Raw genomic sequence first — 27,885 nt, 5'->3', positions numbered from 1 at the left:
TAGGATCCTTACTTTGGTATAGGGGAGAACAGGGTTTGATCAGTGAGCCTGGCACCGTGTGGTTATAGCGTGACTATCTCAGCACATAACTCTGGTAGTCAAAACTTAAAACGCACTGCCAGACACAGAAATGACATTTTTCCAGTTATTAATCATATCTGAATAATCCATTTCTCCTCTCACATCTTCATAAAATCAGTCAAATCAAAATGTGGCTTCTTTTTTTTTTCTTCTTCACACTGTTTTGCAAGATGCGACCAACATGTCTTTATTACTAATGTGCTCATAAATAAGTATGAGTGGACAGACAAGGTGTTGCTCAGTCTTTCACGCACCACCATCCTCACGTTCAGTGTGGTTTTTCAGTAAGGCACAAGTAGGTTATTCTTTCGGGTGAGATGCTGAATGTCAGTCATGGAGGAAGAAAAAACGTCAACATTCATCTCTTAAGTGAGGGCAGACTGACTGGTGAATGCAAGGCATATAAATTCATACTGTAAGAAGTGGAAAGTAAAAGAAAATATACAGTCCAAGCACTTCTATAGCAATGAGGGTCCTCTTTATCTGATGCAGATTTTAGGGCCTCTGAAAATTCAGCAGGAGATGAGCACAGATACATCTATTGCTTTCTACGTTTGAATGTATTTATTTCTGTGTTTACAGGCTTTTTATGTATGTTTATGTGAGGATGATGTTCAGTGTGTTGCTACCTCAATATGGGCTTTCATTTCCCTCCTGCTCAGAGAGAAGTTTGTTAAACTTTTTTTTTTTCCCAGTCAGGAGCACGCCTCTGATCTGGCTCGATCACAAGCGCAGCCATCGATCACGTTGGCACGGACGTAGAGAAAAGATGTTGGAACATCTGAGCTATCACACCGTGTATGATTTGTTTAATGTGTGAGTATATAACACGCTCTCGGCCTTCATTCAACGGTTGGAGCACAATCCATTCGTATGGGGTACCTCATCAGTGATGCGCAGCACAACAGTGTTTATTCAATGTGCTGTTCTGGACGTGTTTCACTCAGTTCCTTGAATCTCATTTCCTGCTGCTCTTCATTTGAGATTTTCGATGACGGCGAACTCCCGCCTGTCAGCATAGTCTGGGCTGAGGCCGTTTAGATAGAGGCTGCCGTTCCTGGTCAGAGCCCCCGGGACAGGACTGAGGGAGAGAGTCAAGTTGGGGTACGCCTCTCTGTCCTCGTACAGGTTGGCCGAGAGCGTCCTCTTGCTAGGGGTGAATTCCTGGTTGATGGCCGTGTTCATGCCCAGCTCGGATGACAGCTTCCGCTTGATGGATGCGGCGCGCTGAAATTTGTCATAGATGTCAACGCTGAGTCGCCGGCGGGTCTCTTTGAACTCTGCTGACACGTTTGCTGTCCACTCGGCAGCGTGAGCTCGAAACTCCCCGACCTGCAGAAACAGAGAGAGATAGAGAGAGAGACACTGAAGATTGATTGATGCCTGCAGGCGATCACGGCTCAAACTCCTCCCGATAATGTATTATCTGAATAGACAAAAGAACCAGTGGAAGTTGGTGCAGATAGATTTTTCAAGAAATGATAAACCATGCCCGGGAATAAAAGAAAAAGTTAGTTATCCTCTAAATTTTTATGTGCACAAAGAGACACCCTCACATTTAACTGAGGCTGTGAAGTGCGTGGGGGTTAAACACCTTCATAGCTTCATATGTAGAATAAAGAAAGTGGAAACACTACTGGCATTTTCCTCCTGTCTTTTTGTCCCTTTTTTAAAATGTTAAAGTCATACACACACAAAAGCCATGACTTTCTCTTTTTAATGTTCTCTACGCACTCGTATCAGACAGAATATATTAATAGGACTCACCAACCTAAATGTGAACGGCAAACTAATAATTAATGTCCACTCTTCTGAACACGAACGCCTTGTCCCTTGATCCCTTCAGACTCTTTCTTTGAATGTTCTTCAGTGATGCCTGTGACAGTAGTCTGTAACTTCTATAACTATCTTTTACAGCCTATGTGCATCTGCAGGTTGAAATAGAAATGTTTTGGAGCTGCATGCAGTGATGTGACAGCATGCTGTTTCATCTGCCCCTGAGGCAGAACTTGCCATATACCCTCAGACTCTGTGAATGCCAAACCTGAGTTGCTCCCCTCTTGATGTTCGTACCCCTGCACTCCTCCTGCTCCCTGACTCTCCCCACCTCACCTGGTGGACGCCTGCTGTGCTGATCCACCTCTGCCTCCCTCTGGATCCATGCTCAGCTCTTTCCTCCCCCTGCTCTTTCCTCTCAGCTCTCCACTGTTCCCGCTTCAGTCCACTCCACCTACCACCTCACCAACAACCCAGCAAAAAATACATTTCATATCGTGTCTGCGCTAGAAAATCTTACAGCCGTTACACAGTGAATTCTTGTTCACACCTAAACTGTGAGCCTCAAGCAGTAAACAAGAAACGATCTTTGTGTGTGTCAGCACTGTGTCACCCAATGGCCCCATGGTTCCTGGAGGCAATACACAGTATGCACTGCAGTATCCACAGTATTAGTTGATCCTGGAGACGAGAGGAGCGAACACATCATTGATCTCTCCTTGATAATGCATTAGCTTCTCCAGGCTGTTCATTCATCTATTTGCCATCTGGGGTTCTTTCTGTTTAAAGTGAACTTTGGAGCACTTAAATTAAATATATAGTGTGCGTGTGTTGTTTGTATGTGTGCGTATGTGGAGCATAGCATACATACACACTTGAGTACGTGCCGTTTGCTCACTCTTCTCACTTTCTCTGCTTGCTCACAACCTCCCCCCCCCCCCCCCCCCCTCACCACCAAAACCCCCAGCGTTCAACCACAATCGTCTCCCACTAATGTAATTCTCTGTAGAGCCCACAGCCTCCACAGCTGTACTCCTTATTATGTCTGTAGAAGGATTCCCTCTACAGATACTGCCATGTATCCCCTCCTGCACTATCCACCCTGCTACACAGTATACAGAAATACAATGAGCATATACAGTAGTTGGTTTATGCAGTAGTATTCTGAGTATGTATGTGGATGCACAAGTCGTTTTCTTGTTATTCATGGACCTGCCAGAACAGCAAGGACCATTATTACTCAGAACACACCAAATATTTCATCCAGCTCTTGTATGAGATGGTATTTCCTCCGCATGGAGCAGACGGGATGGAGATTCATCAATATAGATTTATGGTCAGAAGAATGAAGTGGAAAACACTGTGGGGTATAAGTCTGTCACTATGAAGGAAGGGGTGGATTTAATCACACCTGTGAATTTACTGCAAACGTCCCTCCACCTACAATATTTGTCATATCAAGCTGGTTAAGGCCGGTGACGGGGAGTGTAGGGCAGCAGCATGAAGAGGACTAATGCAGGTGGAGCTGCTCTGGTATCAGTGATCTTTTCTCTAAATATAAAAAGAAAAATACCTCGGCAGCACACAACATGAAAACATATCAGCATGATTTGACCCGGTCTCTGAGGCTCTGATTTCCACTGTACTTCCCTCACTTCCAATTGTGGAGTGATGTTCTGAAAGTGGCTGCTGTCGGCTCCGCTTCTGTGATTTATTGTGCCAAGACTATCAAGAGCACACAGAAGTATAGGAGACAAGGCTGAATTGCGAATGAGCAATTGGACACACAACACAGGAACAGGATTGGGATGGCACAGGATTTTTTCTTATTCTATTATGGATTAGGGTGGAAAAAGGTATATTTCAAGGACTGGATCAAATGTAATATGGATGGACTCTGTATGGCTAACACACATTAGATTTATTTACTACAATAAATGGTATCAGAACAAGTTATGGTTGTTTTCTATGGAAAGTATCTAATTTCTCCAGAAGGTTGCTACTGTAGATACTGTATGTATCTTGATATATGTTTGCTTGTTTTTGAAGAATAAGTCTCTGAATCTGGTGCCAAATGTGCTAATAAAATTAGCTTGCATCGATTCATTTTGGGAGAACAACCTTCATGACAACTGACTCCTAACATCCTCATCCTCATCATTATTAGTGGTTCTTCCTGTAGCAAAGAGCTGTTTCTCATCTCACACCTATCTCCTCAAGTGTGATCCACAGCATCACGTACCTCCTCCTTAGTTTTCTTGGAGATGACCCTGAACCAGTCTCCGATCATGCTGAGCACGGCTGCAAAGTACGCGAGGCCCACCAGGATCCACAACAACACCACAGGCTTGTAGTAGTTCAGGTAGTCTGGAGTTACTGAGCCCGCTGCTGAAGACAGAGACAAAGACAAACTAAGTAGGATATAACACATCCATCATCCACACATTTGTTACTCACCATCCTAATGAGAGAAAGAAACCCACCAGGATGATTTCAGTGTAAGAAGACCAGGTGTAGTTGGTTGAGTCAGTTGAGGAAACTGTTCTTTAACTTTCATTATAGTATTACTTAATGATGTCTCCCCATTTCATGTCTCTCTGCAGTAGTGTGGTCATTAATTGCCCCTGGGCTTTATGGGCAAGACCATTTTGTAAGAATTTAACAATAGGAGGATATCAGAAGGAGTATAAAGAAAATCACACAATATCATACATAGAATAAAATACTTGAGGTCCGCTATATATTCTTGGAATTTTTTGTGAGCTTGGTGCTTAATGTTTATGAAGCATCAAGGTGAAATAATGAGCACTTCACCATGACATAACATGACATTTTTACCCATGTAACAAAATAGATTGTACTTTTTTATTATTATTTTAAAAAATGAGATACTGTGTTTTAATATACTGAGTTGGCTACTCACATAAACATAAACTCAGCAACTTGGAGAGTCTTGATGATGCAAGAAAGTTTTGCAAGAAGACAGTGGCCTGAGTCCATTAGCAGTGCTATACTGTAGAATAATGGTCCTTTAGATTTAATCCCTGATCTGTTTGTATTATAGGCACAAACAGTTCAGTTTGACCGTCTGGCTTTTCTGCTTCTCTGTTATATTCAGATAAAAGTGGATGGCTATTGATTTTAGGTTGGTTAAATAAACATAATGTCTGATAAAGCAACTGAAGCTGTGCTGGGTGTACATGTATATGGATTTCCTAAAACGTAACCTTCAGCACATTAAAACGAGGTCTCAGCTCCCACCATCTGTGCTGCTATGAGCTCTTCCAAAATCTCAACTGCGGTGAAGCAGCACGGGGAGCGTGCTCACTGTGCTGTTAGATAACCACCGCTCACAGCAGCACCGGGTTAACTAACAGCAGTCCAAGCTGATTAGTTTACTGTAACTACAGGGTTTGGCAGAGGTGGTGTAATCTAATCTATAATCATTAGCCCTGCTCGGCAAAATTTAATTTAGCAGCTAAGTGTTTGTGATTTATCCCATCTGCCTCTTCATTGTTGACTGTCAAGCAGGTCACATCTAGCTAGTACTGTACCACCTGCTCACACACACACACACACACACACACACACACACACACACACACACACACACACACACACACACACACAAAGGTGCACACAAGCCGTGTGCTTCTCTATGTGTCTCTCTTGTTTCTGACGTTTAGTCTGTGCAAATTATTCTTTAGTTATTATAGTAGCCTATGTGCTCTCCAATTAAACAGTTTACAGTGCTGAAAAGTATGAATGAAAAAAAAACCCACACTCAAATCATAGTGCCATCGTAACACATTCTTCTGTTGGTTAGCCAGCTTAACATACTGTAAAGTCTGGGAACTGCTTGGCTTTGATTTATTATTTTATCCATAAAATCCACAGTGACTTCTGGTAGTCTCTTATTTCTTATTTCTGTTGGGCTGAAGAAGGCTAGCTATCTGTTTACAGTTTTTATGATGGGCTAGGCTGAGTCAAGCTAACCAGCTCAGCAAGAGAGATATTAAAATGTTTCCTTGATTTAATTGTAGCCGAAAAGGTCAGTTAGCTGTAGCTACATGTTTCAGTCTTTTCTAACATCTGGCTGGTAAATGTGTATGAAGGTGAAAACGAGGCATAAAAGGAGAAAATGTGTGTCATTTATTGTATTCAGTTGAGGGTTATATCATTAAGTGGCACCATTATGGTTGATTAAAAACAATATTGTTGTTTGACACAATGAGTTAAGAGATGGCAGTGCTAAATATAGTTACAAATGCTTTAAAAAAAAAACCTGTCAGAATACATGTTTCATAATGTGAAGGCACAGAATGTAATAACAGGCTAATGGCAGGCTTTTCACTGTGATGCACATCTGTTGAGTCACACTGACTCAACTGGGAACAAGTCAACTATAAAAGCAATGTTTTTTTTTCTAAGTGAGTGCCAAACATTTTAAGACAGGCAGGAAGTACAGAAGAAAATCAAGTAACCTTTTTCACCAGCAACAAAGTCTCCGAAGCCGATGGTGGTGAGGGTGATGACAACGAAGTAGATGGACTCGAGCGTGCTCCAGCCCTCTATGTGCTTAAAGATGACTGCTGGCAGGGCCACGAAGATGAGGCACCCAAACAGGATGAAGAGCAGCGTGGAGAAGACGCGGATCTTTGTCTGGCTAACTTTCCATTTCTGCAGAGGGATCAAAGAATGATTGTAAACAGAGATTCATTCCATATAAAGGAAATAGCCTTTAATTGGTGGGAGAGAGGAGACGGCTCTTAAGAATCTAGGGTTGATAGTGTTACCATCAAAAGTGATCATTGATGTAGAAATATCTCTTATCTAAATAAAATCAAATAGAAAGTTTTCTTGCTAAAATAAAATATGATAATCTTCATTGAGTCCACAGTCGGGTACCACTGACCTTTTCTCATATGACTGTAGAGAAATTAACACTTGAAAATGTGCTGCCTATTTCCCTTTCTCTCATTTCCCATGGGCTTTTTCCCCATTCATTTTTTTTTTTTGCTTACTTCACATTGTGATGAGTCACTTCCTGTGACCTCCTTCAAGGAATAAATTTGCTAACATCTCAAATGACTGACTGCCAACCTTGTGTGACATAACTTTCACTGTCAGATGGAGAACGCCCACCAGAGCTGCGGAGAGATGGCACATGACTTGACATGCCTCTTATGTCACTGTAATATCAATGACTGGGCTAATGTGCAGATATCCTGGGATTGATTATTGTTACAACCCATTGCTATTAACTGTAATTACAAGAATCTAACTTATACAGGAGCGGTGCACCTCCTCCATGCTGACGTTTGCCTCTTTTGCATCACATTTCCAGTATGTTCTACATCCTGCTGTGTTTTCACTCAAGGTGACTGCTTTCAGCTGGTTCCCTGTGTTTCGTGCCCTTTTCCCTTCCAGTTATGTAAACCCACAGCACCGTGGCTCTGAGGTGAAGCACAAACTGTGATGTCTGATGTCCTGGCTTTCATTATGCAAAGCGGTTGGGTAGAGTTCACAGACACCTACAGTGAGCCTTACATGCCCAAATTACCTGCAGACTAAACATTGACGTATTCCAGAGGGACTGATGAAGCCAGCATCTGCACCGCACAGCAGAGACTTCGGTAGCTGTTACAGTTAATCAATTTCCACTGCTCAAACAAGCTGCCACCCCCCCTCCCTCCCTCCCTCTCCCTCCTCCACCTCCTCCACAGGGAGAGAGGCCACAGAGGCAACGATGAGACAAAATCCTAATTCAGGGTTCCCACTCTTTTCTTGAAATCATTTTCCAGGACTTTTCCAGCTGCTACTGTCTGACAGACATGTTATTAGGCCATATACATCGCCCTGCCCCATTCATGCTTTGGAGAAGTTGTAGTTCGACGGTTGTACTTTATTTTGTACATTCACAGGGCCGGCCCCTGGCACATGCGGTTGTTTAGGGCCACAGCCGTTAGGTGGGGAAGGGCCACATGATCAGAAAGGTACCGGGGTTAATTCAAGTCATTTAAACATCCTGAGGTCTGCACGCACGCTATGAGCTTTATATGTAATGTGAAGTCAATATTCAGCTTCTTTTATCTCACATTTGAGACATTTGGTAAAAATAGAATGGCAGAATGACAACATTTGTGCTCAAAAAGCAATCTTACAAAATTTCATTTTAGACTTGTTTTCTACACTTATCTACTGTATTCATATCCTATTTCAAGCACCAAAACAGTTCATTCTCATGACTGAAGGAGTGTTTTCACAAGGGATTTGAAATCTTTCAAAAAGCAGACCTCAAATTTCCAGCATTTGGCCTAAATTATTTCTTTATACAGTGTTCTACAAATTGGCTAATATTATATATCTAATATTTAGACATAAAACACTTGAGTATTGTTACATCTGCAAGTATCTTAAAAAGATACATTTAAGAAAATATGTAAAAGTCGAGAAAATGGCCTCAAACCTCAGAGGGGATAAATACGTCTGTATTCAGTTTTAACCAGTGATTTGGTGTTTGCGCTTAGAGTGGGCCACAAACAAAAATCTTGTTTAGGGCCACCAAAATCCTAGGGCCGGCCCCAGGGGCGTCTCTAGGATTTTGACACATCCGGGGCTTAGCCTGGAAGAGTGACACATGCAATATATGCGCGCGCAGAACGCGCGCCGAAATTTTTAGGCATAGAGACATTCTCCATCATTGGTGAAAAAGGTGAAAACGATGCAATCCACAGATCATCAAATGAATGACCCATTTTGAATTTAGTTCTATGTACTGACATTAGCTAGCTACGTAACAACACATTGTGTTTCCATTTAACACATTAGCAGCTACAGTAAAAGAGGCAGGCTGTGCGGGATCCCTGACTGCTAACTAGCTGCTATCATGCATGAAAAAGAAAATAAACAAGATGGTTCGATGTTATAGCACATTAACTTCAGCAACTTTCCCCTCTAGAAGAAGCCCAAACTTAGTTATTTCTAGGTACACAATTCTCACACCCTACAATTGCATTTACAGATGCCAATAATTACAGATTGCTTTTTTTCTCATGTAATATCAACCAGAGCAATATCAACGAGCTGCTAGCTAGCTAACGTTAGCTACTACCCTCTTGTAGTTCCAGCTGCAACACTCTTTTCGAAATTATACATTTTTACATAATTTCTATTCCCATTACCTTTTTGATTGCTGACCACCTTTGGGGGAAAACATGGAAATCTTTTTTGTGGCATCTTGATACACTTTAGCTGCTACTAGCTACCAAAAGACAGCTGCAGCTTGCTGTTGTCAAACCTGCCTGCTGTCAGGTATTTGTTGTCAAGTTAAATGCGCCGCTGTTTTGGGTGAATGACGTCAAGTGCGACCGGAGGTGTTACCACTTGTGTGCCAAAGCCAAAGTAGTGGCTTTTTAAAAATATAATTAATTGTTACTCAAACCTGTCCAAAAACACTGTTTTATCGAAGCATCAACATAAGATAACCGTAGTTTGAGGATGTGATCTTAAAAAAAAAAAAAAAAAAAAAAAATTTTTTTTTTTTTTTTTTAAAATTAATATTCGGGGCTAATTAAAAAACATCCGGGGCTTTAGCCCCGAATGTTTTAGCCTAGGGACGCCACTGGCCGGCCCTGTACATTCAACCAGTTTGTTTCTGTATTTATTCTTTTCTCTCACCCCCAGACGTTTGGTTTAAAGATGTGCAATCTTTGTCTCTACCTTATCTCTGAAATAATATCTTACGTGCTTAGAAATTAAGAAAGATTTATCATAGAGCAACGCAAAAACGTGAAAACGTAAACCACACCTAACAGCTCTCTTTTCTCGCTGGGCACATCTTTGGAAAAGAAATCCTTAGCGGGTTCTGATGAAGTCAAAAAGAGCTCTGGAAGCTGATGTCACCATAATTTTCCAAGACAACTCAAGCTTTTCCAGGATATTTTACCCTTTTTCTCAATTTCCATGTGTTTTCCATGACTGGATAATTGGTCAACCATTTTCCAGGTTTTCCAGGACGCGTGGGAACCCTGTAATTTACCTGTTTCTGCCTAATGTTTGAGTTTTAGTTGCTATAAATAATACATTTTCCTTAATCACTTAATCATGTTAACGACCACTCAGCATCTAATAAACATGTGTGTCTGACTGTGAGAATCAGTGTTTCTTCCTTCATCATGTGGCAGAAAACTAATCTGGCCTTTATTTTCTTTTCATCTTTGTGAATATCATGTTTTTTTTTATAGAAATTCAGGCAGGTTTCATTTCCAAAGCACTTAGAGGCAAACCCTCACCAGTGGTACAGTATATTCAGGAACTCATTACAGTACCTGTGTATTCCCAATACTGTACAGCCCTGCACTCATCTGACTCTTATATCAGCTATAACTGCTCCTCATTTCAGGACAAAAGCCCACATGTATTTGTCTCCAGACAATACACAACACTTCACCCATTAGTAAAAGGATGTATACAGCTCCTACTGTATACCCTTAAAAGAAAATCACATCTATTCCTTCTTGGCCTTTCCTTTCAAAATCTCATTTATTTTTATATTTTCCAGAGTCTATGACTTTTTGTTGTTGTTGTACAGTAATGTGCCAAGTTTACACCTTTACTACATGTCCTTATGTTAATATTTTCTTTCCATTTATAACTTTTTCTTCTTTTTTTTTTTTTTTTTAAATCTTTGTGAAGCACACTACTGTACCTACCTGCATGGAAATGTCTCAACGATTTAGTGATTTGTTACTTTACAGACAAATTCATCAATCAGCTGCACACTCTGTTGTATAAAAGATTTATTTCATGAACATCGGGGGCGTTTCTGGTAGATACCAATGAAAAATGTAGTTGCCTGTTTTTACAATGAGGAAATGAAATATGCTCGCTCAGTTTGGTTTAATCTGAAAGTGTAAACGTGTTTATAGTCACTGTTCCAGACAGATAATATTGATTTGTGCACTGCGAAGCTGTTTGATTGCTTGCAGGCTCCAATTAATGTAGCCTCTACTCCTCACATCCAACATGAATGATGGTGACTTCTAACTAACTTGCAGAACAGGAGCACATGTGTTTGTGTGCATATTATTGCTGTGTGTGTCTCTACATGAACAGGAGTCAATGCATGCCATTGCCTACACTGCAAGGCATGCAGACAGGACTATGTCATTATTTAAGAGTGATGTATTGATCCAGGTGTGTGTGTGTGTGTGTGTGTGTGTGTGTGTGTGTGTGTGTGTGTGTGTGTGTGTGTGTGTGTGTGTGTGTGTGTGTGTGTGTGTGTGTGTGTGTGTGTGTGTGTGTGTGTGTATGCATGTGTATGTTTGTGTGCTGCTGGTTTATTCCACTGGAGTGAACAATAAAACCACATGGTAACAACAATCCAGAGCGTTCAGTAAAAGAGGCAGAACATTTTTTTAAAAATCACTAAAATTTGAAATATGTCTTTCAAATCAAGCTTTCAGTAGTGAAACAAACTGTCTGCATTTTATTTTGCTGTTGGCATGGCAACCCAAAATCTGTATTTCCTTCCTCATACTGCTGAAGTCGGAGGCAAAAACAAAACCTGTACTTTTGAATGTGAATCTTTAGGGCCACTGAAACTGCATCTACAACACTGACACTTACCACAGTGCTTTATAACAGTTTCACAGCTGCCTTTGCACTACCTGGATAATTACGTTGTCAAAATGTCAAAATCATTGCACACAGGTAACCACACAGCGAGGTGCAAATGACTCTCAGAGACAAAAACAGGTTCATGCAAACAAAGCATCTCACCACAATCATCTTCTCCACTCTGGCGATGCCCTTCCCAAAGATCGTCCCCAACTGGTCTCCAACGCCGGCCAACAGGAATCCAAAGAGAGGAATCCCCAGCAGAGCGTAGATTATACAGAAGATCCGGCCTCCCTCTGTGTGAGGAGAGATGTTCCCAAATCCTGATGAAAGAAGACAAAAGGAAAATGATCATTCATACACTTCAGTTTGTTTCACTTGGACTCTTTTCAATCTGGAATTTTTCTTAGCACTTTTTCTACACAGTATGGATTTGTTGAGGCAAATATATCCTGTGAATGCTCTGTTTTTTTCTGCAGCGGCAACGAGTAGGTTTGTTTATTGCTATTTTTTGTTGCATTGTATTTCTAAGGGAATGGTTTTTGGTATTTATCTCTAAGATTGATGCTGTTTGTGTTGTTGTTGTCTGGGACTTCTCTATGGGAACCCTATGCTTAGTTTCCCTACAAGCACAGGAAAGTTGAGCTAGAGCCTCACAAAAAGTGCCCAAGGATAGTTCTGTATTTGCCGTAGATATCATGTCTTATTCATGTGAATCGTATTTTCATTGAAGCTAGTAGAAGTCATTCAAGTTTAAACTAAACTTGGCAGACAAGAAAACTTTTTGCTAAGACTGACCTGACTGTAAAATTACTGCTGAGACACAACAGAACAACCCTGAATTTTGTGAAATTTCAGAAGTGTGAAATGGATGTCTGACTCAGACGAGAGTTGATAATTCATGCTCTCTGTCTGAAGCAGAACCGAATCTGACATTAATGAAAGATTTAAAAATAAATACCAAAAAGTGAAAAGACAGACTGTACACGGTGCCTTGAATATACACTCCTGAGTTCATCACTGGTTCGCTGCCTTTCATCTTCTCTCCTAACCTATAATCATGTGTAGCTAGAAAAGCAGACAGAGCGTCATAGAAGTTCATATCCTGGTAAACAAAAATCTCCAAGTCCTGTGTGTTACCTGAACTTGACTCCACATCCAACAACACAAGTTTCATTTTTTAACCTTACATAAGGATTCTGCATAATGAACTCCATCCACTTTTCTTTACTAATGCAGTCATCTGTCTCAGGATAGGAGCTGCAGGGAACCCTCTAATGACTCTCCAGTCTCACTTTGCAGTAGGGTGACACTAAATGTGAGAGGAACTGTCAATCAAGTCTCTCTAATTTCATGATTATTTCAACGGGAGACAGAAAGCTGGATTAGTTTTTAACACCTCCGGGTGGCCCCACAGAACGGAGGAAAAACAGCAGCTCTGTAGTTTCAAGCTGTGCTATTGTTTTTAATGAAATCACACACAAATAACTGTTTATATCCTCACTGTCATTCAGCATCATTCACTCAACCATCTCAGGGTGAAAACTGAGCAGTGCATTGTTTAATTATAGCAGCAATGGTCGGGGCCGGCCACTTTTAGGCTAAATTAGGCAATTTGAAAGTGAAAGTTTCAATATTGATTTGTTATGAATTTATTTACTATTGTCTTGTGTCTTCGATTTCTCATATGGAAAAGTTGCACGAGCTGAGGCTTGAATCTTCAACACCAAGAACCATCCTCTATCCACTGAGCTAATTAGCAAGTGGAAAAGTCACATGTAGCTTCACAAATTGACTAAGCCAGTCAGTCACCTGTGTGCAAGACAGCAGCTGTTGGCGTGTAAAGACAGTTCAAACGGCCGCCAAAAATTCAGTTACTATAAATATACTGTAGTACATACTGTACTATAAATTCGAAAATACACAAATTGCATCTACCATGACTTCAAAATGATATAATCTTTTTTAATTGACATTGAAAATGTATTTAGAAGAAGAATTGTCCAAATCAAATATGACATAAATGACACAGAAAAAAATACAACAAACAAAATGTTTGTCCAAAACATAAAAATTTAGAACTAATCTGTTCAGACACCTTTCCTAAATGATTTAATTAGTAAAAGGTTAACCACCTAACAGATGAGAAATACCAATAATTAATTCATTAATTTCTCACTTGCCTACAAAATTGCCTGCATGAATAATACATAAACCTTAAAATGTCCACATTATACTGAGCTAAAAGCCTTGAAGTGAAGAACAGCCAAACAGCCAATCAAACAAAAAGCCCATTTGACACACAGTTAAGTGTCTGTTTTTACTGTCTCCTGGAGGAGTGAATGCAGCTGCAGTGGTCAATGGACTTAATGACTTCCTTCTAAACTCATTAAGTGATGCCGAGGAGAGAAAAACAGCACAACACTGACCTGAGTGAACTCATTAACTTCCATTAAAGACCGTGTGGTTGTGTTTTAGGTTTCATTTGCAATCAGACGCTGTCATGGTGAGTTTCAGACAGTGCTAAAGTAAGCTGATATAGAGGGAAACACTGCCTCATTGTTATCGCTGGAACCATACTCTATAATTAGACACATTTAGATGTTGGTCACGGTGGATTTCACATTGAGATTCAAGAGTAATAAGTAAAGACGTTTTTTTCATGGTGCAGTGCATCACATGGAAATGTTAAAGAAAAACGTGGGGGTCAGTACACTTGTGCTCCACTATGGAAATAACTTTACAACAGAGTCCGAGGAGGACAAGTGTGTAAAAAATGAACTATAATGATTTTCTCTTTTACATACTGGCAACAAAGGACGACTCCTTTGAGACCCGTTTTGATCTGTACACCACAGGGAGTGTGAATTTCAGCAGGAGTAGAACAGCAGCGGAGACGTTACTAAGGAATCCCATAGGGAGAAAACGCCGTGAGATCAATCATTCATGCACCTCTTTTACTCCCAGAGGGACAGAGGAGGAGGGTGGGAGCAGCAACAGATACAAGAGTAACTCCAGTTCATTTTCTGGTTAAAGTATATAGATGAAAATAAGTGGAGGAGGGGAGAAGATGCTTTGCTGCTAGGTTGCATATTAAATTAAATATCTCCGTGTGAACAAATCAATCTGTGGATATGGATTTTTGCTCAACCACCCCAATTAAAGGTAGCATAAAAAACAAACAAACTGTAATATCTGACAAGCCTGCGGAAATGTTCTTCTCACTGACAAATAACATGCACAACAGCTTTAGGAGGCGCTCCTCTGAAATGTGATTTGTTTGGATAGGTGGCAACAATAGCCAGAAAACATTTAGTGCCAGTCAGACAAAATTATGATGATTTCCATCAGACAGCACAGTAATTATACTGTATGCTGTTTATACTAACAACAATCAAGTAACACACAAAACATCTGTGAGCTGGAGCAGGACAGAAAACAAAGCTTTTAAAGTCAAAATTGTGAGATACTAAGTCAAAATAATTAGATAATAAGTAATATTTATGCAATAATAACTCAAAATTATTTCTTATATCTTTTTTTTCATCAAGTGGCGGAAATGGGCTTCCATATTTTTCAACCTTTTCTTGAAGTTTGATTTTTCCAGAAGCAAACCAAACAAATCGATGTATATTAAACAACAGTAAAGCCATGGCGCTCTCCTTTTTCTCTGCCTCAGCAAACAAGCTGCCACGGTTCATTTAATCAGAAAACACCACTGCACGTTCAAGTCAAACATCAGTAAATCTGCCTTGCATGAAGTGAGGGAGTTCAATTTCTGTAAATCACAGCAGCAGCAGCACCTGAATGAGAATTTAAAAAATACTGCCAAGAAGCTCGTTGTCAGGTGGAGGGAAAACCCCCAGTGCTGCTTTTCACACGCACACGTAGTAGTTATCAAAATAGTATAGAATAGAAAAAAATCTTCATATTGCAAGTGGGGTCCTGGATAAATGAAACCCCACAGCTTATAAGCTTATGTGGAAAGGTTTGTTTGGATGAGCCGGACAAGATTAGAGTGTATGTGTTTATGTTTGCATTTGTGTGGCCGATGTGTGCTGTTGCCATGGCCAATTAAGTCTTGCAGTTTTTGGTGAGTATAAAGGCAAAAATACATGCTCAAGGTTGGCTCACTGAGGTTTCTAGAAATCTTTTTAAAAAACCATATGAGCAAGTAGTTGCTGTAAGATCTGCTCATCTGAAACAAGCACACTCTGTTTTCAAGCCAGTGAGAGCAAAGTTATATGTTTACGAAGTGAGGCATTACATTTTCTAATTGGGGGTTGAGCTGTGGCAGGATGCTGGAGATGTGAAATGGAGCCCGGTAGCCCACTGAACAGACTCACTGATCTGTCAAGGTCCGATTGGAGGCGCCAGATGAGCTGTCGGACGGGTTTTATATGTGTATATATATGGGTGTGTGTATGTGTGTGTGTGTGTGTGTGTGTATGAGAGAGAGAGAGAGAGTTCCTTTTTCCTGATTAGTAAGCTCTTACAGCTGGAGGTGACACGGAGAGCGATGGTGTAAAGGAGATGATGGAAAGGGGAAGTGTGTTAGTGTGTGTATAAAGTGCCACTGGCTGAGACAGATGACAGCTCTTTGATTATACAGCACAGTAACTAAGAGGAAACGGAGCATTAAGGGCCCTAAAAATCATATTCTTCTTGTGTAGTGTCAGATCCCTTTAAGCTCCTCAAGTGGCAGTTTTTGCTCAGTTAATCAGATTAAAAAGAAAAAAAAAACACACACATCAAAGTGCTGCATCACTTCATTGAGACACACTCCTCGGGAATCGTTTTGATGTAGAGCAAGATAAAATGACACCAACAGTCCAGGGCTGCAGCAATGGCTTGTCAGGACGTTCAAATGCGTATTACTGTTAGTTGGTGCAGTCTGGGTCTGAGTTGTGTCAGGTACTTGGAGCTTGGTTAAGATATTTTGTGGGTCATTCATTTCTCTTGGGAGAAAACAACATCTTTCTTTGTCTTGTTGAGGAACATAACAGGCTCTGTATTTCTTAAAGTTGGGGCAAGTGCAATGGAAAGTTCAAACTTGAGGGAGACTTGTGATGTCTGTGACTTTAGTCCAAATGCAATCTTACTGCAATGAAGCACAATCTGGAAAAAGCCGATGGTTTGTGCATAATTTTGCAATGCAAGTGCTATTTCATGCCAAAGTGGTCACTAAAATTGCACTGCGGCCCCCACCGGCTTTGTGCATGCAAAACAATGACAAATGAACTGTGCTTATGAAACACTTTCCAACATTTCTGCCTTTTCAAAAATAAATGCCTTATAGGCGTTTTCAAAGCATTTCATGCAGCAAGTATTATCAGAGGAATCTACAAAGAGAAAAGCTTAGGAACTGAGTCGCTCCAGAGTAATAAGTCATTCTCCTTACCGATGGTGGTGATAACAGTTCCAGCAAAGAAAAAGGAGGAACTGAGGTCCCAGAGGCTCGTCTGATTGGATGAATTCCCTGATGGGTTCACACCTGCACGGACCGCTGAAACCACTTGCTGAAGCGGAAATTTGAACACAAAAAGAGAGGAGTTAGAAAACCTTCCCTCTCACTGGGAGAGTGGTATGAGGTGGGCTGAGGAACACAAGACAATTAGTGATGTGCATCAGGGTTTCTTGGGGAATAGGGGACAACAACAGTAAACATCCAACCAAAACTAATTAAGAGCAGTGAGAGACCATGAGGAGGATCTGTCACAAAACATATGTATGTAGTCTTCAGAAAAGAGTAAAGGCTAGTTATATAGATATAAAATATCGATAAAATCTTATACTATATACAACATGTGATCACAAATATTACTCCTGCATATTGGACAAAACATATTTTCACATACACATTCATTGCACAAGCTCAAGATTTTTTCATTACCCACTATTTTGGAAACAGTTATCTTTGGACTGTAAAACTACTGTATCAAAACACATAGTGCTTTCTAATGCTAATGCTAATGTGTTTGCATTAATTACATTCATAAAACTCATTAAATCGAATTTGTCTTTCATTCAGTGTGTGTGTGTGTGTGTGTGTGTGTGTGTGTGTGTGTGTGTGTGTGTGTGCTTGGGAAGCGGCCCAGAGCTTATTTCTAGCTAAACTGCAATTTTAACATATTTGGTCCTAGGGCAGATACATAAAAACAATAATCACTGTACTCACTGACAACATCACTTAACTGCAAAAGCAAATACTCCTATTACTCATTAAACAACTTTCATTACTGATCTAAACTTTAGTTCTATCACAGTCTAGGCAAACAAGAGACCCTGAAGTCAGAGTAACAGCGCTCTTGGGATTTGTAGTTATTTGACACTGCTCAATCACAGGAATAGTATGTGTACGTGTTATATGTTGTGATTGCTTCTATCTATTTTGAAGTTGATGCCAAGATTGCTGCAGTGAGATGTATTTGTAATAAATCACAGTAGAGTGAGTCCTACTGTATCATTGTGCGGTGGTTTATTTATTTATTTATTTTAAAATCGTATTAGGAATAAGTGTACATTCACATGTTACTTAGTCATAACACTACTGCCCAACACTGTTAATGTTATGGGCTAAATGAGTCACTGTTTGTACCCATAAACAGGCGAGAGGATTTGATTTGGCCGGATAAACTAATTTTACACTGTTATCCTCATCTATAACTGCTGTGTGGAGACCATCAGGAGACATTAATGTGTTGAGCTTTAGTTTAATGATCACTGAGAGAGAGTCGATCTTAACACAAAAGATACAGTCTTGCACAGCATTACCCTGTGTTTGCTTTATCTTTAGGTCTGACTGTGACAGTAAGAGCCTGAAGCTGCTTCATGATGACAGTTTGCAAACAGAGCTGATCTACAACGCTATATGTTGGTGTTAACAAGAACAAGATACAGATTTTTCCTGTCATCGAAGGTAGATGTGCTGTAATAATGTAGAAGCATCTTGCACATTCTTTCTATATAAAACTCTATGTGGCCACAGAAGGGAAATTTGACAGTAGCTATTATGTGACACTAGCTTAGTCTGTGTGACGGGGGATGAGGTGACATAGGTCATCCACTGACTTGGGTGTGAGTGCGTGGGAGAGCAGTAGGTGCGACACGGGTCGATCTGCCTCCACTTTGCGGCTTTGAGTGTGACGAACCAATCTGACACCAGACGGCTGCGAGAGAAACAGCACAGCAACATGTTTTTCCCGCTCTGGTCTTCGCTCTCATGACGGCACGTCAAGAGGGAAGTAAAGCCACCAGCTGGAGGGAAAACACACCACTGCACGGCTCCTCACACCCACGGCCATCTAAACATAGGCAGAAGGAGCTGTGAGGCTCAGAGCCACACGCTGGAAGATGTGCATCCATGCTAATGTGTGTTTGTAATGCAGATTTTATGATCTCATACTATGATCATTTCCTGACTGAATTCAGTGTTCAAAAGGTTCAACCCCAATCATAGCATAGCAACCATAACATGTCACTGCAGGGCCTGATTCTCTATGTTATGTTTGAGGGGTTTGAATATATTTTTCTCACTTTCAAAGCTAAGGAGCACATCAGAAACTGGCGTATAGATGACGCCAGCAAGTGCATTTCTATGTGGTTCTTGGATTAAGTGCTAAGTTTAGTTTGAATAGTTAGCTATCTGTAATTCAATTCAATTCAATTCAGTTGAAAAAAAACTTTATTAGTCCCCAGAGGACAATTCTAAGGCACATGGAGAATGACAAGACAGAAGAAAACAACAAGACATCAGTGTAATATCCACGACAATACTGTATGCATCCACTGATAGATAAAAGCCAGCGCAGAGTACTAATTAAAAATAGATTAGAAAAGCAAATTAAATATATACAACGCACAAGGTAGCATGCAATAAATGGCTACTGGGGAGGTATAAACTCAGACTGGCAATCTGTCTAACCGACTGTCTATCTCTGCCTGAAATCATGGACCCACTGTTTGATATATTGCTTCTTTGTCAACTGCAGACAAAACTATCAAGACAAGTGAGTGCTCAATTCCTCTGAATGCTGTCTTACATTAGCTTGGTGTCTCCAGTTTTTTATTAAACCTGACAGTATCTAACACTGTGTAGTTCACTGCAGTGATAAAAATTGTCTCTTGGTGCGAGTAGCCTCTCGATAGAGACTCGTTACTGAGACAAATGAAGCCATGAAACCTCACAGCAACATGTGCAAGAACTTTACTGGACTGAAGTTTTATTTTCCTTTTTCACCAATAAAACATATTCTTGTGTGGTAAATGTAACACTTGTGTTAGTGGAGTAGTAGTATCTACATTATAAAAAAGTAAAACGTAAAATAGAAAAAAGCTCCAGGAATTCAGTATTAATATTATAATAATAATTTAATAATGTAGACAACAGCATGTAACAATGCACATACGCCCCTACTGCTGTCAGTTTATTCTGCATGCATACGCACACACACACACACACACACACAGAGTTCAGGGTCATTTGCAATGTCAGGGTGTTGTCTTCTACGATCCGTCATCCTTAGTGAAAGTGAGAGAGCTTTTCATTAACCTACGACTGATGCGTGTGATAACACTGCAAAGACCCAGCGTGTGAGTGGTGAAGTGGGCGAATAATGGATTGGAGATTGAGGGAACAGGGGCACTAATGTAACAAGACTGTTAACGTGACATGTCGGGTCAGAGGGCGGAGAAATAAGGTGTAAGGTGTCAGATGTGTGTGCATGTTTCTTATTGATACAAGCTGACAAACAGCTGGTTGGTCCACTTATAATGCAAAAAAAATCCTGTATATTTTCTATCTTGCGAATTATGTTGATGATTTTAAGAACTCACAATTTGCAAGCATGCAATGTCTATACAGGATGTACTGTATGTGAGTAGTGAAGTTTAATATAAGGGTCTGGAGGGGGTGTTAGCTGGATATGCAACAAGTACGATTTTTTTTTTGTTTGCGTCGTACCACAGAGGCTAGCCTACATCTTTTAAACCAACTAGACTGTTGCCCATAAAGCTGGAATATTTTATTTTATTTTTACCTCCTCTAATGAAGTGTTTTTGACAGTGGGATTTATTCTCGATTAGATAAAATGTGATGATTTGTTTAAATAGGAATACATTAGAAGAATGTGCCAGAAAACAAAATTATTCCAACTTTAGGGGCAACAGTGTATAATCATGATCTTTCCCGAAATGCAACTGTATTTGAAATTCCAAAATGTCGACATTGGATCTACACCCTACACAATCAGGTGCAGCTTCACACACCTGCCCACACACTTTCTCCCAGTTTTCACATTTTACGATTTCCGATTCCCACCACTTCCTGATCTTGTTGCCTGCCTCTATATGTGTTATATCTCCTACCTGTACTGTATGTGTCACTGTATTGCCTAACTGTCTGTTTGTTTATCGATGAATCTGTCCGACCAGTTCCTCCACTGACCTGCCTGCCTCCCTGTGTGTCTTTACTTGGGCCAACTCTTCCTGTCCTGCTGCCCACAGTCCATTAGAGTTTTTATCTGTTTTATCCCCTGATCATTTCAAAATACAAACAACAGAGAGGTTTCAAGGATAAAATTCTGCCCTTATCCACTGTTGCCTCTAAACATCATAAATCAAACCACACAATCAGACGGGGCTTGGCTCAGTCGGCCTCCTTTGTTTCCCAGCCAAAGCGGCCACATTAATTCATTGTTTTGGTACTCAGTTGTATGCTAACTAACTGTGACCGGGGGAAAATAAGACGGAATAATGTGGAGACCACACTGGCTGTCTCCGAAGCCGAGCCAGGAGAGATTGAATCGTCTGAGCCTTTTGACATCACTCACTTTTTTTTTAATTACTCCCTTTGAGAGCACATTTCTCCTCAATCCCCCCACTGACTGCGGCTTTTGATCAGTGGGAGCCTACAAAGGTCGACGTGTGCGTGCATACATAATTAAGTAAAAGTGAGTGGGGGACACCTGTGTTAAGCTGCGTATCAATAAACCATTAGAGGAGAAGTAGTTGTTTAAATGGCTGATAACAACCGTTTGGTTGAACTGTTGTTGTGTGAAATCACAAAGTCAGCAAGATTTTTTTTTCTGTAACTGTTCTGTTTAAATCGGCTCACGCTGTCTTGATAACATTATGAAAACATTGAAATGGTCTTTAATTCTTCCCACAGGCAAATCCGAAAAGTCTGAGCAGCATAACCAGTGATGAATTGTGTTTATTCTCCAGTTTGTTTCAGAGGTCCACGGCTGAGATTACCCTGTGTGACCTGTATGTTTTTGTAAACCGTAATGAGCACAAACTGATTCCGCAGAAAGGTCAGTGACAGAAAGAGTCAGACTTTGCCTGGAAACAAATGTTCAACTAGCCCAGAGACATTTTTGAGGACAAGGGACAGTTTCACATCAATTAACTTTTGGCTGAGACAGACAGAGACAGAGCTTGGAAATTAGAAGACAGGCCTCTTAGAGATACAGCAGCATCCTAAGGCCATACCACACTTTTGCCCCTCAGTTTCACTGCTGCCCATTTACTTATTAAAGGTTCAGTGTGTAATAATAATAATGTAGGCTAATAATGACAAAATCTGAATATACTACCCTTGAATATATTGTATGAGTGTATAATCTTTATAAAAATAACATTTGTTTCATAGCCTTATAATTATTCTTTTATATATACATATAGCAAGGGTCACCTTCACCTCTAGCTACTCATGCTAGCAGCTGTTGTAGCCTACTCATCATTACACAGCATCATGCAGGTTGCTTTAGCTTCAGAGGAGATGATCATGCATGATGGGCTGTTGGTTTGATTTTCAAATGTATATTGTATTGCTTAAAGTGCCAATTTATTGTGAAAACTCATATTTCAAATGTGCAAAAACAAACCCGTAAGCTGAGTGATATCCCTTTCAACAATTTATTTTCAAGTAGTCTCCAGAAAAATGTGTTATATTACATTATTACGTTGCCTGATACTACAATTAAGACTTGTAAATCATGTGATATTAATGAAGTAGGTTAATTACAGTAAAAGTTTCTGCAAACAACACAAACTACACTTAATAGTGGTGAGGTAATTATGGGTTAACAACAGTGACATTTCAAGCAGTCGCCCCATCCTCCTTTCACTTAAACAGCTGTTGCCGTGGCTACCACTCATCTTGGCTTAATGAAAAGTAGGCTAAGTGTGTGGATTTTTTTTTTTAAGTAGGACTTTAAGTACTTGGCTTCTGTGGAGGAAACTGGATGCTGTGTTTATTTTTTGGCAACAATGTTGATGTGCTGATGGTTAAAATATGAGACTTGACAGCCTGTCTTTACAATGCAATATTAATGCATTAGATATTAATGGTAACCGATACTGAAATGACCCTTCAAGTCTGTACGTGCGCTGTACTGCTTACTTTAATAATTCCCATATAATCATCCACCAGTTTTGCTGCATAATTACCTAATATTTTTACACTACTACATGTATACAACTTGGGATTATTCTGACCTTACTTGATTATTTCTTGGCAATTTCTCCACACGAAAATCACTGAATTTTAGTTCAAAAGTTTTACCCTTTTTTCACTGCACAAATGACCCCCTAAATGCAGCTTTGTTAATATGATGACAACGCTTTGCAAATGGGGTAAATGGTCAGATTTTGGGCCTTTTCTCTATCTAACCTCCAACCATACCCTAACCCTACTTGTTATGGGCAGACAAGAGCAAATATCAATTTGACTTATTTGTGGTTTTCTTTTCATACTCAGGGGGAATAGTATCTGACAGCCACACTTCCAGCTGTCAGGATATGTTCCCCACAAGTGTGTTGATAGTGATTTTGGGAATAGCGTGATGAAATCCACAGGGATTACTTATTACATATAGATAAGTCAACAGTATCAATTTGACTGATTTGACATCTTCCTGTCATAATGAACTCAGTGGGAACAATTTTTCAGATGTCAAATCTGTCCCTGACTGTCTGGGAGGCACATGCAGAAGGGGAGCAGAGGGTGCTGGAGCACCTGCCGCTTTGCCCCTTGAAGCCCAAAGTGCCCTTTTGTCTGTGCTTTTTTTTTCTTCTTGTGTGTGTGAAGGCCTGCCTGTGGCCCTTCAAGAATAACATTTAACTAATAATAATTGAATAATTTAGAGAGCCTAAATTAAATGATCTGGTCACATGATCCACCTAGACATGCCTGATGGCTAAAAGTCCAATAGGAGAATAATTGCTAATTGCATTTTTGCTATCAAACGGGAGCACTGTTGTACAACTGTTGGCCCGGTGAGTGGTTCTGCAGTGGTATTTGTGCACATTGTTGGGTGTAAGTTATAGCTTCCAGCTAACCACGCAATGTGCTGCTTGAGGGGAAAAAGTCAGGTTTCTGTGTCTCTTATAATAACAAAATAATTAATAGTAAAATAAGGATTTGAACTGATATTTTTTCACCCTCTCAATTAGACATCTCAGTACTATTTTTTATCTCTCTCTTATTGGACGTACGATAATGGGATATTTAGTCACTTGTTTTTTTTCCCCAATCAGCTAAATATTAGCATTATCTTCTTTCTCCTGCATGCACCCGGGGTCAAAGAAGAAGGGCCTCATCTGACATGGCTGGGTTTGTTATTCCTAATTCAGAATCAGAAGAGGGGGAACTAATCTTTACAGGTTTAGTGTTAGGGTTGACCTGACCCCTGACCCTAGGGTTAGGGTAGGTTGAGGTTAGAGTTAGGGCTGGGATACAATGATGACACACTGTAGTAGCAGCGCTTCACTGTGACCAAAGTGTAAGGCTAACCAGATGCTGCGTTAAACTTTTGCATATGGAAAACCAAACTGAACATGATCTAGCTGGCAGTTGCAGAGGTATTTTCCTCAATAGATCAAATGTTTGACCTCTGCTGATCACCAAAGCAAACATAGCTATCTGTATGACAATTCATTAAAATCCACCTGATAAATACATGTGTGGTACACAGTGTCATCCCCAGTGCTTCACTGCTAATGTTGCTAAAAAAGTGGTGCAGCACTAGCACTGTTTGCTGCTTTCATTATTTTCTGCTGCTTCCAACTTTATTAATCTCTAACATGTCAAATGTTTGCACCACAAGCAAAAACAACAGCAACAATTATGGTGAGTGTGCTGCACCAACAAATGCCTCAGGGAAACAAAACAAAAGAGAGAGATTTCATTAAAAAGAAAATTTAAATGAAGAGAGAGACAACCAGCATTTGCTCATGCTGAATAAAACCACATGCCTGAGGTATAATTTGCTATTGTTTGGTTTTCTTCACAAGAAAGCAGCTTTGTTGAGGTTATTACCTCAAAATTGTCTGATGGATAATGATCCTAGAAAGCATCATCACCATCTTCTCAGAGCAATCTGTGATCAGCAGATCTTAATCAAAAGCAGGTTTGTCTGCCTTGGTCAGTTTCAATATGGTCAGACCGTACATGAAATAAAAATCTTCTGGTAACCGACACAGTGAACAACAATATGGGACATAACGAAGAAAAAAGAACTGGAAATGTATCAAATCACAATTATTTGGAACATCACAAGGCCCCTTTTACTGTACTTTCTCAAGGTGCTATATCCCCAAGATCAAAGCCTGGTGATGGAAAAACTGATCATTAATGATTTATATAGATTACACCTCCCCTCCATACCTTTAGCATGAGTGATCTGAAGAAAATATTGATGGAAACATCCATTTGAACTGTCAGCATGTATCTTTTATTGAATATGCATAAACTAGACTTTGAGATCCTGTACCTGTCATACTTACTGAAACCCAGAGACACTACACTGACAGTCTCCCCCACCAATGTTGCGCTATATTAACTGATGGACGACCGCTATTTCATTGTGTGTTACAAGATTTTTACAGATGTGGTCATAGAAGTTGCAACAGTGACTGTAATCTCGGCTTTAGACTTCTAACTATGAGTTTTTTTTTATTTTGAATATTTGTTTATCAAAAATAATAATAACGTTATTGCAACTTTGTTGTTGCAGTGCATTCATATGTATCATAGGCAACAATTTTTTTGACCATATTGGCAACTGGCGTATTTACGTAATGCATACTGTATATTAAAAAATGTTAAACCTAAATAAAATGTTTATTTAATGTCTTACAAGTGAGGCCGGAGGATGTTTTGGCATTTGGAGGCACCTTTAGCGCTACAACTGAATAAGAGAGATACTTCGGTCCTTGCACCAAAATTAGGTAGACAAATCAGTTTCCCCCAGGATATAAAGACCATTTAACTCTGATACATTAGAGGAGAAATCATCATCTAGGTCCAATACACCTGCTAGATTCCCCAAGAGAAAATGCTTTTCATCAGTCCTGACAAGTTTGGTTGTTGATGGGCTGCACTAATCCATAGGAAGAGTCATAGAATCAATGGATGGCTTTTTCCAATTGAAAAGTAATGAATGTTGAATTAAGGGATTTCATTGAGTCTACTTTATTGTTTAGTCAGAGGGACCCTTAACCAGAACCTTTGTCTGATGTGACTGTTACTAAAATTGCAGAGACCAATTCACAAATTAGGGAATCCTCTGATATTTTTACATCTACTTCTGACCCCTTTCCCCCATACATTTATATGAAGTCTATGTGGAAAAACAACCACAACCACACACACACACACAGCCTGAGTTTGGCTAAAAAGTGATAATGGACACCCACAGAGACGTTCCGGTCAAATTGCCTGATGAAAGTTGTAATTTACTGCGCTGGTTAAAACACTAGTTTGTAACCATGGCAACAGAGACTTCTCATCAGCGCATCATGACCACTGGAGTCTGTAACACACAATCGGTAAGCAGTGGTGCACTGGCCTTCTTCTGAAATAAAACTTTGTGTCACTTAACGTTAAGCCGTCATCTCACTTCCTTCACCGATCAACTGATGCGGCCACACCGGGTTTGCTTTTTATCGCCTACGGACGAGAGTTACTAAATGACAATGGGCACCTCGTCGGGCATTATCCCTTATGAGGAACATCTAGGATGTTTGTGATGTTTATCACCACTTTACTGTCAACGTCCATCACACATAGCTACTCACAAAAATACACACAGACAGGTTTACAGCTTCTTCATGTCAGTGCTCACAGAGAGAAGATTGTGTGTCTGTTTAGCTCTGTCTGTGCAATGTTTGACTCCTGATGTTAAGGTTGTGGGTTTGATTCTCATGTTGACAGAGATCATAACCCAGCAGCCTCCCCCATGGCATTTCTCTTTTTTTTTAAAAAAATCTTAAATACACCTGCACAGGGCATTAGTAAGCTTTAAGCCTTCATTAAATAATGAGTAAAGCAATGTAAATATGTTTGACATGTAAATAGTACTGCCTTTAGAAAATAAAACCTGCGCGTCAGGTTTCCTTGGATGCTTTCCAATAATATATTTGTGGAAGGAAATGTAATTATAGATCTGCTGTGGCAGGAGGAAGCAAAAGGCACAAAAACAATGTAGTTACGCTCAAGGACAGATGATGGTTTGGTGTGGAATTTGTGTTTAAGATGTAAAAACAAGGCAAGTGAAATAGGGACAGTGTTTGATATAAAACAGCCTCCTGGGGGCTATATAATAAACATGTATAAACAAACAGCTTTTTGGGATGTTGCTGAATAAATATCCTCAGGTAAAAGGTCTGCCAGTGTTTACTCCCAGGCTCAGAGCTACTGCAAAGCTGTTATAATACCAACATTAACCCCGGGGAATAGATTTTTTCTTTTTCTTTTCATGTATTAAAACTATATTCATAGGAAACCTGAGTATCATCATCTACAGGAGAGAAAAGACTTCCATTATTTACATAGCATTGATCCTCTCACCTACCTTTACAAGATCCTCTAGCTCAGATGTGTTCACACAGGTATGCGTGACCAAGAACTCCATTTTTTCTTCAAGAATGGCCAGTTGCTGGAGGCTCTCATGAGGCTGCTCCAGCGCTCTAAACACTGTTGCCCCAATGATGAGGTAAAGCACCACCAGGAAAAAGATGGCTGACACAGTTTTCCACCTCATGACGGTCATTCTGGTGTCACAGTCGTCATCCTCTGGGGTGTTCAGCACAACTGGTTTTGCAGAGAATGACAGGCGAGGCTTGGAGTTGTGGGCAGCAGACTTCGGGTCAAGAAGGTCAGGTGCGGCCACTGCAAAGAGGTTAACTGATTATTGTGGATCAATATCTATCTATCTATCTATCTATCTATCTATCTATCTATCTATCTATCTATCTATCTATCTATCTATCTATCTATCTATCTATCTATCTATCTATCTATCTATCTATCTGGCAACACCATGTTCCCTGTAGGGTTGAAATTATTTCAGTATAGATCTGTATTTAACAATCAATTAATGTCCTTTACTCTGATTATTATTG

General features: G+C 40.1%; 1 protein-coding gene across 2 annotated transcripts; it reads right to left on the bottom strand.

Moving 5' to 3' along the window:
- Window positions 1-1,056: 1,056 nt before the first annotated feature.
- Window positions 1,057-27,647, bottom strand: LOC311007274 (potassium channel subfamily K member 2-like; the record flags this gene model as incomplete). 2 transcript variants are annotated; one of them, XM_084000397.1, is made up of 6 exons in its annotated part: window positions 27,336-27,647; window positions 16,880-16,997; window positions 11,641-11,801; window positions 6,351-6,537; window positions 4,100-4,242; window positions 1,057-1,413 (listed from the first exon to the last, which is right to left on the bottom strand). In XM_084000397.1, the coding sequence occupies exons 1-6, from the start codon at window positions 27,531-27,533 to the stop codon at window positions 1,057-1,059; spliced, it is 1,164 nt and encodes a 387-aa protein (XP_083856523.1). In that variant the 5' UTR covers window positions 27,534-27,647. The 2 variants fall into 2 exon arrangements, with proteins under 2 accessions (XP_083856523.1, XP_083856522.1); XM_084000396.1 differs by having other exon boundaries at window positions 6,324-6,537; window positions 27,336-27,644.
- Window positions 27,648-27,885: the final 238 nt, after the last annotated feature.

The sequence above is a fragment of the Trachurus trachurus genome, assembly GCF_905171665.1.
Source record: "Trachurus trachurus genome assembly, chromosome: 24".
NCBI lineage: Eukaryota > Metazoa > Chordata > Actinopteri > Carangiformes > Carangidae > Trachurus > Trachurus trachurus.
This window is presented reverse-complemented; position numbering and strand designations above follow the sequence as displayed.